Here is a 16,762-nt window from a genome sequence, read left to right as displayed (position 1 = left end):
TGATGGAAGCAGTCTTGGAGTGTGGAGTCAGCTTGAACAGAAGCAGCAGGAGGTAGAGGGAGCAAAGAGAGGCGCAAGGGAGGAAAAAAAACGATCTTCCTTGTCACTTGATCTAGTATGCTCATATTTCTTTGCTATTACTGGCTTTGCTAGACATGGCCCCAAAAAAAAGAAGGCATGCATGTCTATTAAACTCAACCTGCTTCATATATTCAGAGAAAAATACTTTGCTTCCAGACAGCATTCTAACATATGTATCGGTACACATAACCAAGTCAAACAAAAAATGACAGTGCTATGTTGACAGAGATGCTATCGATGTATCTATTCTATCCGGGCTTGTTCAATGAGTGGGGATGGTGGGGGAGGGAGAAAAGGAAGAAAAATTACCAACGTCATTTACCAACGACATGGCAGCGGTGGTCATAATATCCCACAGTTCCTAAGTCTGCAAAATATGCAACAACATACACACAAAAAAGACACAAGAAGCCATCAAAACCATGGTTACATAGTCGGGGTGTGGCCCCGGTGGCGTTGTCATGGACACACAGTGGGGTGTGTAAGCCCAACATATTTCCTGTGAGTGGGATAATCAGCTCTACACTATGCTATATGACGCACATGCGGGTACATACTGAGGGAGACAGGGCATTGAGAGGGACACAGACATAGTTATCTATTAACTGACACAGACAACAAGTAAAGACAAAACCACTGGATTTTTCGACGTTTCACAGGGAAAATGTACGAACAGAAAGAACCCACCCACATTATATGACCCTGTCAATGAATGGAGGGGAATGCAGCATGCTCAGGAGTAGCTGTTCTATTCGCAGTGCCTGTGTAATGTTGTGGAAAAACTCACATGGGAATAAAATGGACACCCAGACAGGGTAACACAACACCTTTCAAATCAACTCCATGCGTGGCTTAGCCCGATAGAAACATATACCTTTCAGTGTGTGTGTGTATGTGTGTGTGTGTGTGTACAGTATGTGGTGTGTGTGCTCCTGTTTCCATGTAGAGGTATGTGAAGGTGTAGCCCCTCCGTGGGTGTGTGTGCATACTCTGTATACACTTAGCTGCTTGGTAGGCCAACATGCGAGTCTCGATTTCAATAGACAAAGTCTGGAAGGACATACACTGGCACTTGGGAATGTAATGGACATCTCCATCTGTTTATCATTTGGTGCATAATATTTCAACGAAAGGGGGGGGGGGGGGGTCAGTATAATGGATGAGTTGCTTCAAGAGATGGCGCCGGAGGCTTGACCAATTGTGCACATAATGTTTCTGCCACCGTTTCTTATGACCGAAAAGAGCTTCTGGGTATCAGGACAGCGATTACTCTGCTCATACTGGACGAACATTTTTTCTTTAACGAATCAGACGCAAAATGATTTACTTCAGGCACCCGAAAAGGCCCAAATCCCCGTCATTCGATGAAGAAGAGAGAGATATCGGGGACATAGGTCAGGCTGCCTTGTAAGGGTCCGAAGGCGAGTGGGTAATCTACCTCTTCTATCAGTCCTATTGGCCAACGTGCAATCATTGGATAATAAAATGGATGAGCTTCGATCAAGACCATCCTACCAACAGGACATTAAAAACAGTCGTGGCTGAACGACGACATGAATAACAGCGCTGGCTGGGTTCAGTGCATTGGCAAGATAGAACAGCTGCCTCCGGTAAGACATGGGGTGGCTGTCTGTGTCTATTTGTAAAGAAAACATCTAGAAATATAATATTAAGGAAGTCTCAAGATTTTTCTCGCCTGAGGTAGAGTATCTCATTAGAAGCTGTAGACCACACTATTTACCAAGAGAGTTTATCTATATTTGTCGTAGCTCTCTATTTACCACCACAAACTGATGCTGGCTCTAAGACTGCACTCAAAGAGCTGCATAAGGTCATAAGCAAACAAGAAAATACTCATCCAGTGGCGGCGCACCTAAATGGCCGGGGACTTTAATGCAGGGAAACTTAAATCCGGTTTACCTATTTTCTACCAGTATGTTAACATGTGCAATCAGATTTTAAAAAATAAATTAAAAAATAAATAAATTATACACAACTCTAGACCACCTATACTCCACACACAGAGACGCATACAAAGCTCTCCCTCGCCCCCCATTTGGCAAATCTGACCATATCTCTATCCTCCTGATTCCGAAAGCAGGAAGTAACAGTGACTCGCTCAATACGGAAGTGGTCAGATGACGCAGATGCTAAGCTACAGGACTGTTTTGCTAGCCCAGACTGGAATATGTTCCCGGTATTCATCAGATGGCATTGAGGAGTACACCACATCAGTCACTGGCTTCATAAATAAGTGCATCGATGACGTCGTCCCCACAGTGGCCGTATGTACATACCCCAACCAGGCAACAGCCGCACTGAGGTAAGGGGTAGAGCTGCCGCTTTCCAGGAACGGGACTCTTATAAGAAATCCCGCTATGCCCTCCGACGAACCATCAAAAAAGCAAAGCGTCAATACAGAACTAAGATCGAATCGTACTACACCGGCTCCGACGCTCGTCGGATGTTGCAGGGCTTGCAAAATATTACAGACTATAAAAGGGAAGCACAGCTGCGAGCTCCCAAGTGACACGAGTGTACCAGACGAACTAAATGACTTTGAAGCTCGCTCCGGGGCAAGCAACACTGAAGCATGCATATGAGAGTATCAGCTGTCCCGGACTACTGTGTGATCACGCTCTCCGTAGCTGATGTGAGTAAGACCTTTAAACAGATCATTCACAAGGCCGCAGGGCCAGACGGAATACCAGGACATGTACTTCAAGCATGCGCTGACAAGTGTCTTCACTGACATTTTCAACCTGTCACTGACTGAGTCTTTAATACCAACATGTTTCAAGCAGTCCACCACAGTCCCTGTGCCCAAGAATACTAAGGTAACCTGCCTAAATGACTACTGACCCGAAGCACTCACATCTGTAGCCATGAAGTGCTTTGAAAGGCTGGTCATGGCTCACATCAACACCATTATCCCAGAAACCCTAGACCACCTCCAATTTGCATACCGCCCCAACAGATCCACAGATGATGCAATCTCTATGTACTCCACACTGCCCTTTCCCACATGAACAAAAGGAACACCTATGTGAGAATGCTATTCATTGACTACAGCTCAGCGTTCAACACCATAGTGCCCTCAAAGCGCATCACTAAGCTAAGGACCCTGGGACTAAACACCTCCCTCTGCAACTGGATCCTGGACTTCCTGGCGGGCCACCCCCAGGTGGTAAGGGTAGGTAACATCACATAAGCCACGCTGATCCAAAACATGGGGCCCCTCGGGGGTGCGTGCTCAGTCTCCTCCTGTACTCCCTGTTCACTCATGACTGCAAGGCCAGGCACGACGCCAACAACATCATTAAGTTTGCCGATGACAAACAGTGGTAGGCCTGATCACCGACAACGATGAGACGGCCTATAAGGAGGAGGTCAGAGACCTGACAGTGTGGTGCCAGGATAACAACCTCTCCCTCAACGTGATCAAGACAAAGATCTGATTGTGGACGATTGTAAAAGGAGGACCGAGCATGCCCCCCATTCTCATCGACGGGGCTGTGTTAGAGTAGGTTGAGAGAGGTTCCTTGGTGTCCACATCAGCAGCAAATTGTCATGGTCCAAACACACCAAGACAGCCATGAAGAGTGCACGACAACGTCTATTCCCCCTCAGGAGAATGAAAAGATTTGGCATGGGTCCTCAGATCCTCAAAAAGTTGGTTGCACTGGTTGCATCACCGCCTGGTACAGTGGGTAGTGCGTACGGCCCAGTACATCACTGGGGCCAAGCTTCCTGCCACCCGGGGCCTCTATACCAGGTGGTGTCAGAGGAAGGCCCTAAAAATTGCTAAAGACTCGAGCCACCCTAGTCATAGACTTCTCTCTGCTACCGCAAGGCAAGCAACACTGGAGTACGAAGTCTAGGTCCAAAAGGCTTCTTAACAGCTTCTACTCCCAAGCAATATGACTCATGAACAGCTAATCAAATGGCTACCCGGACTCTTTCTGACAGCGAGTGGCGGGTCAACAACAAGCCTGCTCCCAGATCTGTTTGTGTTTTCTTGACAACTCCTATAGTCAATGTTACGCCAATGACCATAGGAGATGGGGAAACTGTACAAACAGATCAGACCAAACAACATACGTGTCCTATAGTCCCAGAAAAAGTAGCCTAGTTCTCAGAGAGAACAAAGGTCAATTCCACAACAAAACAAGCCTCATATTAATGTTCAACAAGTCTCAACAAGCAACGAGAACAGACAATCACGTCTGTGATGTTTGTGTTTACTCTGTTCCTATTGGTCCATCCTCTCCAAAGAGCAGACAGATGGGGTGACACCCTCCTGTCCTCAGGAGTCGAAAGACGACAACAGTGAGAAGATGAGAGACAGTTTATTAGGTCTAGACAGGTGTGGAGAGGCACAGAAGCCTGGGGTTAAGCTAATGACTAGAAAAAATAAGAGTTCCAAGAGTTCTTCGGCTGTCCCCATAGGAGAAACCTATATTTGGGGTTTCATGTAGAACCCTCTGCGGAAAGGGTTTTACATGGAACCCAAAAGGATTCTACCTAGAACCAAGAGGACTCTACCTAGAACCAAAAAGGGTTATCCTATGGGGACAGCTGAAGTATCATTTAAGGTTCCTAGTGTCTTTTTTTGTAATAGTGTAGCAAACCTCTTAAGAGGGACACCAAAAGCTAGCACTAGCTTCTCCGATTGATCAGCTCAGGATCAATGCCCGTTTAAAAGAGGAAATATTGTTTCCTTGAAGAAAAGAGAGTGAACCAAACAAGTAGATGGAATAACCTTAGCGGCTTTTGAAATATATTTGACATGTCATGCTTATTTAGTGGAATTCAATTGGTGCACGAGTAAACTCGTTATGCATCTTATTTATCACACACGCACATCATACAGCGCCTTTGAGTGAAAAATCTGTCAGACAGCACGGGAGTTGCTGCTCTCGGTCCTCAAACAGCCCTTTCCTTGCTGCTGGAGTGAAAGGTGCTTTTATAAACCCAATCATTGCGTAACAATTCTAAAAGGCAATCACCTATTACAAATCAAATCAAATTAAAATGAGTTACTAGTATTATTTCTCAACTAGTAATTGAAGCACGCTTCTTATTCGCCTGTGCATAGGTAACAGAAGGCAGGTTTCATTCACGCGTCACACTATTTTGCAATGAGCTGGAGGCAGTATGCATTTTGAAAACATGTACTTAATTGTTTGAAACCTGAACGTTTTACTACATATTATGAATCCGACCATATGCATGGCATTTGGAAGTCTTCCATATGCCACTGAAAGCAGTAGACTATTTCTCTCGTGTGCTATTGGTTTTCAAATCAACTTTATTTCATTGTCCAGTAGCCAAAGGCACAATCCTAGTCAAATTAGCAACCCATGCTAGTCTTTGCATCTTTAGATCTCCCCTCTTTCTAAATTTCTAATGGATATTTTCCTCTGTGGTTTCCCACTGATTGTATTATGGAATGAACATCCACACCTAGCCTACTGCCTTGTCTGCATTGCTACACTTATAATGTGAAGATATAATAGTTTATCAACATTTTAAGCTAAATGTTCTGATCGGTTGTATCAGCCTCATTGCTTTAACGTTGTTTTATGTAGCCTACTACTTTGGGATCTATAGTCCCACAACTGTCCCAGAGTCTGTTTGGAATAGGCTATTTCTTTCTCGCCAAGCTGACCAATAAAATAGGTAAACTTTTCTACTATAGGGGATAGTAGATTGACATGGACTAGTGATTTGACTGTTCGTTACTCGTCTTGTTGGCTGAGGAAAAGTACGTGGACAGTTACTCTAACATCTTCAAAGTGCGCATCGGAATTCGGTATGGATGCACGTCGTTGCATGTTCTGTTAAGATTAATTACCCTAATCTAAATGGGATTCCTGTACTTCCGAGCACCGTGGGTGGACGGCCTAACCAAGTTACGAACCCAATTCATACGGGTCTGATAAATTGAAATGCTGCCAGGCAAATGTCCAGTGCCACATTTTACTAACGGAAACCCTGCTTGGCGGGCTCAGCTAAAGTGCTCCATGATCTATCTGACATAGCTTCGTCTGTTTGTGTGTCTGCCTTTCTGTCTGAGTGTGTGTGTGTGTGTCTTTGTTTGTCCATCCAGGTTATTATCACCGGGGGCGGCAAAATCGTGTCCCAGTGTGGCTGCCCTAAATCCCTCTCAGGGAGAATTACGACAGGCCTTAATCGCCATGGCAGTCACCTAGCAGTCGACTTCATGCCTCTATTAAGTCGAGAGGTGTTCTCTCAGACAAACAAGATGATGATGACAAACTAGGTTAACCCCCTTGAGGCTTTCCAAACGTTATCTGTCTACCACACTGACTCGGACTCTGTTTTTATCAATATCGCAAGCAATAACAGAATAAGCTAATTTTGTACATACCTACAGTAAAAGAGAAAAACAAATCTACCAAATCTATTCATTTAAAATGTTGATTACTTCTCCCTGCCATTACCATTCACCTAATTGCCAACTTTTGATGGGGTCCGTGGGTTGCCGGTGTGCCATGACTGGGGCCCCTGGGCAAGAAAAGGTTGAAGACCCCTGTGTTAAATCGCGGCACTCGTCAATAATCAAATATCGACGCTGGCACAGAGCGAACACGGCAAATTTACCTTATCTGGGCCGGAGGTCATTGGTATGAACTATGAATGAGACAGACAGTAAAAATACACAGAAACACAAGTGGATTCATACCTTTATCAATGAGGTGCAAACAATAGCGCCGGCGTTCACCATGGGGTTGTGGGGCTTATCTGGAATAAAAAAAAGGGAAAAAAATATACACCAACTTAAAATATTGATTACAAATCTCAAAGACCTAGAGTGGGAATGATTCCTTGCAGAGCCTTTTCAAAAATGTACTACGGTATCGGTTATAAATGCTTGCTACGAAGAATGTTGGAGTGACGTGGCTTTCATTGTAAAAATGACATACAAATTCCTAGAACCATATCAAACAGACCACTGTCAACACTAGACAATCCATTAATAATTTAGCAACCCTTTTTTAAATGTATTGTAATGAAATGGATATGCAAATGTCATTTGGCATAGAGCACTGAGAACAGATGCAAGCCTGCACTTGAATCAATCAGGTTTGTTATTCAAACATGACAGACAAACACTTTCTCTCCGACTACTTAGATACTAATGAGATTTGTCAGGGTTAGGGGCAAAGTGAAATGAACACTAAACAAACAAAATGATCTGGGTCCTGCTCAATGTCCAAATGTCAAGGCTACTTCTCTCGCTGCAGTGAGTCTTAACCTCCTTACATAACAGTCACCAAATTGACACAGCTATCCTGGCACCTCCACCAGGAGATTGAGAACAGTGGCACATGGCCCACGCAGACAGGGGATGATAAAGACCAGGGCTGGTATCCACAAAGTGTCTGAAAGTAGGAGTCCTGATCTAGGATCTGTCCATATAAAAACATTTAAAAAAAATCACATTTATTATGATCTAAAAGGCTAAACTGATCATAGATCAGCACTCTTACTCTGATAAGTTTTGAGGATATGGCCCCAGATTGCTACTCAGATGTGCACCAGCACTAAGGATTATGGGGTTTCAGTGACTGAACGCAACCCTGAGACGGTTAGTGCCTTCAGAAAGTACTCATACCCCTAGACTTATTCCACATTTTATTGTTACAGCGCAAATTAAAAATGGATACAATTGATATTTTTACCACCCATCTACACACAACACCCTATAATGACAAAGTACATTTTTTGTTGTTGAAAATTTTGCAAATGTATTGAGAATGAAATAAAGAAACATTGAGTCAATACTTTGTAGAAGCACCTTTGTCAGCGATTACAGCAGTGAATCTTTCTGGGTAAGTTTCTAAGAGCTTTCCACAACTGGATTGTGCAATATTTGCACATTAATCTTTTCAAAATTCTTCAAGCTCTGTCAAATTGATTGTTGATCATTGCTAGACAACCATTTGTAGGTCTTGCAATAGATGTTCAATTAGATTTAAGTCAAAACTAACTCAGCCACTCAGGAACATTCGATGTCTACTTGGTAAGCAACTTCAGTGTACATTTGGCCTTGTGTTTCAGGTTATTGTCCTGCTGAAAGGTGAATTGTGTCTCTGTGTCTGGTGGAAAGCAGACTTTCCTTTAAGATTTTGCTACTGAAAAACTCCCCAGTATAATTAATAACCTCAGCATGCTCAAAGGGATATTCAATGTATGTAATAGGTGTCCTTCTTTGTGAAGCATTTGAAAACCTCCCTAGTCTTTGTGGTTGAATCTGTGTTTGAAATTCACTGCGGGACCTTACAGATAATTGTGTGTTTGGGGTACAGAGGTGAAGTAGTAAAAAAAACTTTTTAAAACACTATTATTGGACACAGAGTGAGTCCATGCAATGTATTATGTGACTTGTTAAGCACATTTTTATTCCTGAACTTATTTAGGCTTGCCATAACAAAGGAGTTGATTACTTACTGACTCAAGACATTTCAGCTTTTCATTTTGAAATAATTTTAATTTAAAAAAATCAGGCTATAACACCAAATATGGAAAAAGTCAAGGGTGTTAATACTTTCTGCCGGCACGTCATTACATACTGTATCTTTATGACGCGTGCAAATTTAACAGAGTTGTCAATGTATTGAAATGGTGGAGGTAACCCCTGAACATATCCAATACAAATGTATAGTTATCGTTTGCTCGGATTTACCAGCACAAGCATATCCTATTTCTTGGGGTGAGGAGGACAGTGAAACGTATCCTCCATTTGGTAGTCAAATGTGTTGAGGCAATGAAGGTCACCTTTACTTTGACTACATAATGTGTGTGTAGGAAAAAACATTGAGGTTTCCGTACAGCCAGCTTGGACACACACAACCCTTTGGGACTCTTGACAGGTTCTCTTCTATTCCAGGGTCACCATTGATCTTTCTATTGGTATTCTGAGAGGGAGCAAGATGTAGAATCATAGGTGGAAAAGCAAGCAGGAGGACACTGTGTGAGACCCCCCGACTCCTCATCATACGTCAGCCCACCCCTACTGAGCAGAGGGAGGGAATGACCTCTGAATCATTCAAGTTTCATCGTCGCCATAGCAACAGTTGCCGAAAGGCCAAGTTGGATTGAAAATAGACTAAGGCGGTTGGGGTGGTGCAAGTAAGGGCCTCTCCCCACTCTTTTTAATGTCAACATTTACAACCAATCAGCCCGCCTTGTATTCCGCGGTGGATGCGTCATCACTTGGAGAGCAGTTAGAAAGCAGTGGCATCTATAACCGTGTTGGATGGATGATGACGCTCGAGGCATCGATGTGTAGACAGAGGGGACTGGAGAAAGAGACATCACTTGTGGGCTCTTCATCAAAAGCACTTAAGAGGTAAAACAATCAAACAAAGGGGGTGGCGAGAGGACAGGGGCGTTCAAAGGCAAAGTGGCTATGACGTACGTTGATCTAGCTATGTCATACTGCTCAGAAAAATACCCTTTTTATTTATTTTAGATGTCTGGACACAGGTGGAAAAAAAGTCAACTTCGACACAGTGATGCTGTCCCTGCCTATTTACCTGACCTGTATTGATTTGCAATAACATTTGATGACAGGGATACAGAATTTAATGGTGTGATCTGGATTCAACATTATTGTGATTTGGATTCAAACTGGTCCCTGGCATGATCTGAGGGGCTTTCCCCATTCTGGTCATTCTAGTCTAATTCTGTGCCCCAGCAGGATCAGCTCTGAGAAACAGCTCACCGTCCTCGTCCAGGAAGAGCTTGTTGAAGCGCAGGCCGCTGGGCTCCTTCCCGATGAAGCGGTGCACGTACTCGGTGCCGTGGTCGTGCACCGCGATGGCGTACTTCAGTGGCTTCACACACGACTGCAAGCAGAAGGGGACCTTGGTGTCGCCTACCGTGTGTCTGAGGAGAAACAAAAGCAGGTTTAAGTACAGGTTAATCCAGTCCCACTTCCCTGTTCTTTAAGGCCTCCTACACATCACAAAACAGATTCACCTTGTTTGAATTTACGTGTCATCACGTCACATGATAAACTGATGTGAGAGAAGCTTTGTTAAGGTAATAATAACACTGATATCACAAGAACGGCCTGAGGACAGTTAGAAATTGTTCATAAAAATATAATTTCAATGCAGATATTGGCTTCAACTATGCCAAGAACCACTGTGTGCATGCAGGAACTATTCAACTGGGGAGGTTTTCTTGTTGCGGCTGAACACTAAAGCAGTGTGCAATATCTGGAGCGCATGATGGCTCTGTCAACACCATTTCAAACCATATAATCAAGTGGGGGGGAGGCGTGAGCGAGTAAACATATTGTTACAGAAGGTCACTATGACCAGACATCGTCACTCATGGGCCGTCATTAAAGGAGACGGGGAGAGGAGACACAGAAAAGTGAGAAGCTCAGAAGGGGGTGGAAGAAAGTGAAAACGAGGTAGAGGGAGAAAGAGTGTAGCGGATGGAGTACAGACGGAACAAAAAAGGAGACAGGGTAGAAGGAAAGAGAGATGAAGAGCAGAAATAGAGAAACCGAGAGGAAGAGGTAGGTTGAAAGAGAGAGGGGGAATAGATAAGACGGAGAAAGACAGTAAGAACGACAGAGACAGAAAAGGAGAGCTGCTAAGGGGCATCCAGATAGCTGCCCCTCCGAATTTAGTGCATCATGGTGTTTCAACATGCTGTAAATCATAAAAACCGAACATAAACAAAACACCTCATTCCAATGTTATCTTTATGACTTTCTATCCTACAGCAAACATCATAAAGAGAGATTGTGTGTTTTTATATGTCTGTAAAGACACTAACACCCCCTAAGATTGGTTGTTATTTTACCATATCTATTATCAATGAGTGCGCCAGAACTAAACTGCGGACCCCACATCGTAATGTTTGGCTTCTACTGGAAGTTTAGCTGGCCCTTATCCCAGTTCAGATGGCCTTGAGATATCCTATCACTGGGTAAATTTGCAGATGTTAAATAGCGGGACGCATGTGCATTTTCAGTGTTGCCAACTGTTGACCAACTTACCAACTGTTGGTCTTAAAGATAATAATAATAACCCTGTCTCAATCACATGATAAAAGCTTTGTGAGTACATATTGGTGGGGGTGAGGCGCGAGTCTAACCTTTGTCCATCCACGGTACACAGAGACACGGCCCACAGGTCTGGGCTAAATTTGGCAAGCTGGGGGATGTAGTCTGCAACCTGCGGTGGAGAGAAAAATAGTTCCAACACCTGTAATCCAAACTGTTCGTGTAAGACTCCCTTGATAAAAATACATAGTCTGAGAAAGAAAAAAAAAGGTGCCGTCTAGAACCTAAAAATGGTTCTTCGGCTGTTCCCATAGGAGAACCATTTTTGGTTCCAGGTAGAACACTTTTGAGTTCATGGGGACAGCCGAAGAACCCTTTTTTCTAAGCGTGTACAGGTAAGCACACACACAGAAGAAAAGGATACATAACAAAACTCCAGCTACACACAATATCTGCCATTGACGATACCACAGAGGAGGTGGAAGACAAAGAAAAAAAGGTGAAAGGGGCAGACTACAGGAACAACGAGAAGGATGGCGTCCACCCACCTCCCCCAGGATGGGCTGATTACCAACCTGGCCTTCGGTCAGATTTTTGGCACTCTCGTAGAGCTCGTCGATGTGAGAAGAGAAGGACTGGAAGTCGGGGATGACAAACTTCTTGCGGAAGGCCTGGGTGAGCAAGACTATGTTGCTCTGGACACATCTGGAGGAAGGAGGGTGGTAGAGGTTATTTTATTTGGACATTACATGACACGAGTCCCTCTTAGCTCAGGTAGTTAGCATGGAGCTAACATAGCCATGGTGAGCAACAAAATAGACACTAAACTGACAAAAAAATGTTTTATAGTGATTAGTTCTGACTTCTAAACTTAAATATAAAATATCCTTATTCATGTCACTGAGGAAGAGAGGGGAATGTAGAATGTTTACATTCGGTCAGAACATGTTATTGTTAGACATCAGGGATACATGGGAAGGAGAAGGGCCACAGTCTGGTACAAGTCAGGAATATGGGCCGAGGTCAGGTCAGATGAGGTGAGAAAGACCATGCGTCACCGAAGTCCTGTCTAGTAACAGAGATGTACTGGCTGTTCAGATGTGTAAGGATGAATGTTTAAATACCAGCGCTTGTGTAAATACATCTCTGTCTTATGCAGCTGTGTGACCCAGTGGGTGAAGAAAAAAAAAAAACACTTGGTTTGAGCTTTACTAATTGTCCGCGAGTTTGTGCTCTTGGTTTAGAACCTAACAATAGCCTGGGGCCACGGGATGAAATACTAATTGATAGTCAAACAAAAAAAACACATGAACACGTCGCATGCACACACACAAAAACATTATGGGTAAGTGGGGGGGAAACATAGGCCTAATATAAGTATTCCCAGATGCTCTCAGTTAACGGCAACGCCACATGCCTGGTTAACTTAAGATAAACAAAACTCACTTACTGTAGCTTTGCGAGTGCTACATGAACATTCATAAAAAGATGCTCATCTCAACGACCACAGTATATGGCCTACTAAAAAGAAAAAAGTGAGGTGGCAACTAGGGCATGTTTGATCATTTTATTTTTATTTCATTTAACCCTTATCCAACTCGGTTAAGAACAAATGATTGTTTACAATGACGGCCTACACCAGCCAAACCCGGACGACGTGCGCCGCCCTATGGAACTCCCAATCGCGGCCGCTTGTGATACAGTCTGGATTCGAACCAGGGTGTCTGTAGCGACGCCTCTAGCACTGAGATGCAGTGCCTTATTCCTAAAGATCCTTGGGACCTGGCCTAGCTCTTCCATCCTTGAAGAACAAATCGATAACCATACTGTATCTAAAAAAAGGTTTGAATGCATGATTTCTTGTGGGATACTGTTGTCAATGTGCCGCCAGGCCTCAGGAGAGTGTTGCTAGCCAATATTAGCATTTAACACATTGAAGGATATAACACCCAGGTGTGTCCAGGAGACAGACATCCCACAGTTCCATCACCATCCCTCTGCTGCAATCATTTACATACGCGTCCCTCAGGGAGCTATAAGCTAGGCCTTGGAGACTCAGCGAGCAGGCTGCTGTTACAGAAATGTTCCAGGGACAAACTATTCCAGGGGGGGAGAATAACAGAAGGGTTGTCTTTAGGGAACCACCCAGAATGAACTGTATACGCACACAGACTTTTCTGGAAACCACAAGGACAACTATTGTACCAAGCAGCACTTCCTCTAGATGCAGATGAAAACAGGAAGACTGGCATGGGCATAACTCGGCACGGCGTGTGGACATGGAGACCAGTTTGGCTCCGGACAGACGGACCAGTTTCAGTGTGACTGTATCGTAGTGCCATCACTCGTTTCCGCCTTGCCCCGGTGTCTTAAAAATAGCTGACCATTGCCACACATAGATATTTGACATTTCATTTGTGGTGATGGGTGACACTGGGCAGAAAAGCAGCGAACACCTGACACGGCACCAGCCGAGCAATCATGTGAGCTCTACACAAGACATTACCATTTGCAATGTTCAGAATGCAGCCCTGGGTCGTATTCGTTAGGCAACAAACGTTAGAAACAAGGAGGGACTATCTGAACTTCTCCAATAAAGAATGTTTTTTCCGTTACAAAACGTTTTGATACAGTGTGCCCTAATGAATACAACCCTGACGTTGCAAGCACTGCACGCCAATCAACGGAGTCATTTGAGCCTACGACCGAACACTGCAGTACATAGACTTTCTGTGGTTTGGCTCTGCTACTCCAGGAGGTCCGGACCCCCTGTCTAGTCTAACGTCCATCAGTAGCAGAAAGGACGAGTGGACAGAGCCTATCATTTTACACAGTGCCCTGTCAATGTTAACCTGGCCAGCCTACTACCACCCACACCCACAATGTATTCAGCGGGTGACAACAGAGAGAATGAAAGTGCTTGGTCAGTGGTTCCAAACCCCCCCCCCCCCCCCCCCCCCCCCCTTTTTTTTTTAACCTCAGTCCAGCTTTCAACATACTCTTGAAAGTTGTAATAGTAGAATGCAATTTAGAAATTGTGTAGAGCATCACCAGTTGTCCTCTTGTCATATCAGTCATTGCAAACCTTAGAGAGCCATTTATAACTTGTTAGAAATGTCCAGATCAACTAGCCCATGTCAACTAAATTGTTTTTTTTTGCTAGGTTATTCAGCCCATAGATTTTGTTGTAACGTTTGAGTCGCTAAAATATATCACATGAATACACGTTAGACATGGCAAAATGTATAGAAATGCAAGAAAAATGTGGTTTAAAAACAGCAACATTTTCTCTGCCCCCCCATAACAAAATGTGTAGAATTGCAGGAAATAAATTTCCCTGCAAAATTCTCTCCACCATCAAGAGGGGTGTGAACAGTTTGTCCTGAACAGTACTTGTGCCAATAGTAAGACATGGTACGTGGGATGTTCCCCAATGCAGGAAGGGTGGACTGGGTGCAAAGGTTTGGGAACCCCTCTGCTAATTGGCCAGTTAGGGCAGTGTAGCTTAACGGTGTCCAGAGCGTGATGTTAAGTAAGATGAGGAAGGGAGAACGAATGAGTGTACTCATACACTGCTAAGTCATTTCCCTTCGCCACAGAAGCTTAGAAATAAGACAACTGTCAGGCCCAGTGTGCGCGTGGCTGTAAACAAGCTCGTGGGTGTAACCAAGCTTGTTTGTCTTTGAGTAAGATGGGGGTGGGGGGCGTACACGCTAGGGCTGGGAATTGCCAGGGACCTCACGATCCGATATTAGCACGATACTTATGTGTCGATACTGCGATTCGATATGGATTGCCCTTCGATACCGCCAGTTTATTGCAATTTGAGGTTCCAAACATATTGCTCACTGTACCAGTACCAGTCAAAAGTTTGGACACACCTACTCAGTCAAGGGTTTTACATTGTAGAATAATAGTAAATACGTCAAAACTATAACATAACACATGCTGCAGTGAGCACATGATGTCCTGTGTGATGGCGCTATACGTGAGCCTGACCGACATCCTATTGGCTCTGGTGGGGGTCTCGGTCTGATAGAACCTGTTCTGGAAGGGTTTGGGGTTACGCTCTCTGTTAAGCCACCCCGTTATAATGCATTATGAATGCACTTTAGATGGCCTATTATCACGTCATGTTCACTATGGCATAGCGGACGACACGACCTCCTGTACGCATTCGTAACAGCTCAGGGCTCATCGTCAAAGCCTTTTGTGGCCAAAAGACAACTGCATTACTCAGAGGTGGTAATATACATTAAAGACATGCTATAAGCATTCATAATAGCTCATCATACCTATAATGTATTTACAATGCATTTTAAAACGTGTGGCTCATAGAAACAAAGTGACATCACCGGGATTAGAGTTTCCATTGAGGTGACAAGGTTCAGGACAGGATGTCAACAATTAGGGTCAATCTGGGCCGTGTGACATTGTGGCAGGAAGTAGATCACTGGGTTTCCTCTAGCTTGGCACAGGCGGGCGAGACGTGAATAATGGATTCCATCTTAACCCAGAGAAGAGACGGGCTGAATGATTCATGAGCTAGAGCTGTTATGATGAGGAAAGCACGCAGGAACTGGAGCTCTGCCTGCACAGACACGTCAACTCGCAGTCATGAATCAATCATCCCTCATTAGGGCTTTTCACACTACTGAGACGAGCTGAGCTGGTCGGGTTAGGCATTCACCATAGTTGCTTGAACAGTGCTGAAAGATGTGAAAAGAAAATATCCAAGCCAGCCTTGTTCGGGTGGGTACAATATTGTGAAAAGAGTAATGCATAGCCAACAGCATATTCACGCCCCACTCTATCAATACATATATCGTTAACACTACTGATTCGCATCGGGAACAACACTTACTTCTTGAAGAGGTCTCTGTCCAGCATGACTCCGTCCGAGGTGTTCTTCAGGGTGACTTTAAGGGTGTCCATGCATTCCTTCAGCCGGGGATCTCCTGTGCGTAGTCCCGTGGCCTTTAGTGCCTGCAGGGGGGGGGGGGGGGGGGGGGGGGGAAGAGAGAGTCACAACTCTGGTTTAGCCTTGGTGAGCCCGCACTGAGCAGTCACAGAAACTCGGTTAACATTGGTGGGCCCAAAGTGGGGGGAGAAAAAAAAACATCCTTGGTGTTGAAAGGCGTATGAAAAGCAGCCATTCCTGGTCTCTTCTCCTTTATTAGCACTGACCAGACCTGATTAGCTCTCTGTGATTGTGAAGGAAAGGAATCAAGGAAAGGAAGCTATTCAAGCGGCCTGGGAGAACAGTTATAGAAGACAGGCAAAGTCCTGAAGAAAAATCAAAATAAAACAGTATATACTGTATATAGCCCGAGACTGTTTGTGCCATCATGGCAACTCGTCACCGATTGTCATGCCAAATAGAAATGAATTTGGCAAGAGCACAACCAGATCTGGGACCTAAAGACCAATATTAAAATCAGCCGATATTGGCCTTTTACTGATATCGGACGATAATTCCACCGATATTCGATAAATAGAATAAAGGCAAATATGTTCCTTTTTCCCCCCAACTTCATCGTTATAGTTAGGACGCTCAAACACGAGGTTACCACATGATTACGGGAACCCGCTTTCTCAGCAAAACCTCTCACAGGCCTAGCCTGGTTC

The 16,762-nt window shown here is 44.3% G+C and overlaps 1 protein-coding gene across 9 annotated transcripts in view; it reads right to left on the bottom strand.

Moving 5' to 3' along the window:
- Positions 1–16,762, bottom strand: part of LOC139396777 (glutaminase kidney isoform, mitochondrial-like) — a 62,617-nt gene that overhangs the window by 26,846 nt on the left and 19,009 nt on the right. For 5 of the 9 annotated variants that reach the window (XM_071143716.1, XM_071143735.1, XM_071143742.1 and 2 more), the window contains exons 3-7: positions 15,999–16,120; positions 11,710–11,839; positions 11,227–11,306; positions 9,836–9,999; positions 6,791–6,849 (exon numbers count right to left, since the gene is read on the bottom strand). In XM_071143716.1, coding sequence (XP_070999817.1) covers positions 6,791–6,849; positions 9,836–9,999; positions 11,227–11,306; positions 11,710–11,839; positions 15,999–16,120 — 555 coding nt within the window. Of the gene's footprint in view, positions 1–6,790; positions 6,850–9,835; positions 10,000–11,226; positions 11,307–11,682; positions 11,840–15,998; positions 16,121–16,762 lie in introns of all 9 variants that reach the window. The other 4 variants (XM_071143697.1, XM_071143703.1, XM_071143724.1 and 1 more) reach the window with 1 other exon arrangement.

This window comes from Oncorhynchus clarkii, chromosome 3, assembly GCF_045791955.1.
Source record: "Oncorhynchus clarkii lewisi isolate Uvic-CL-2024 chromosome 3, UVic_Ocla_1.0, whole genome shotgun sequence".
In the NCBI taxonomy this organism is placed as follows: domain Eukaryota; kingdom Metazoa; phylum Chordata; class Actinopteri; order Salmoniformes; family Salmonidae; genus Oncorhynchus; species Oncorhynchus clarkii.
This window is presented reverse-complemented; position numbering and strand designations above follow the sequence as displayed.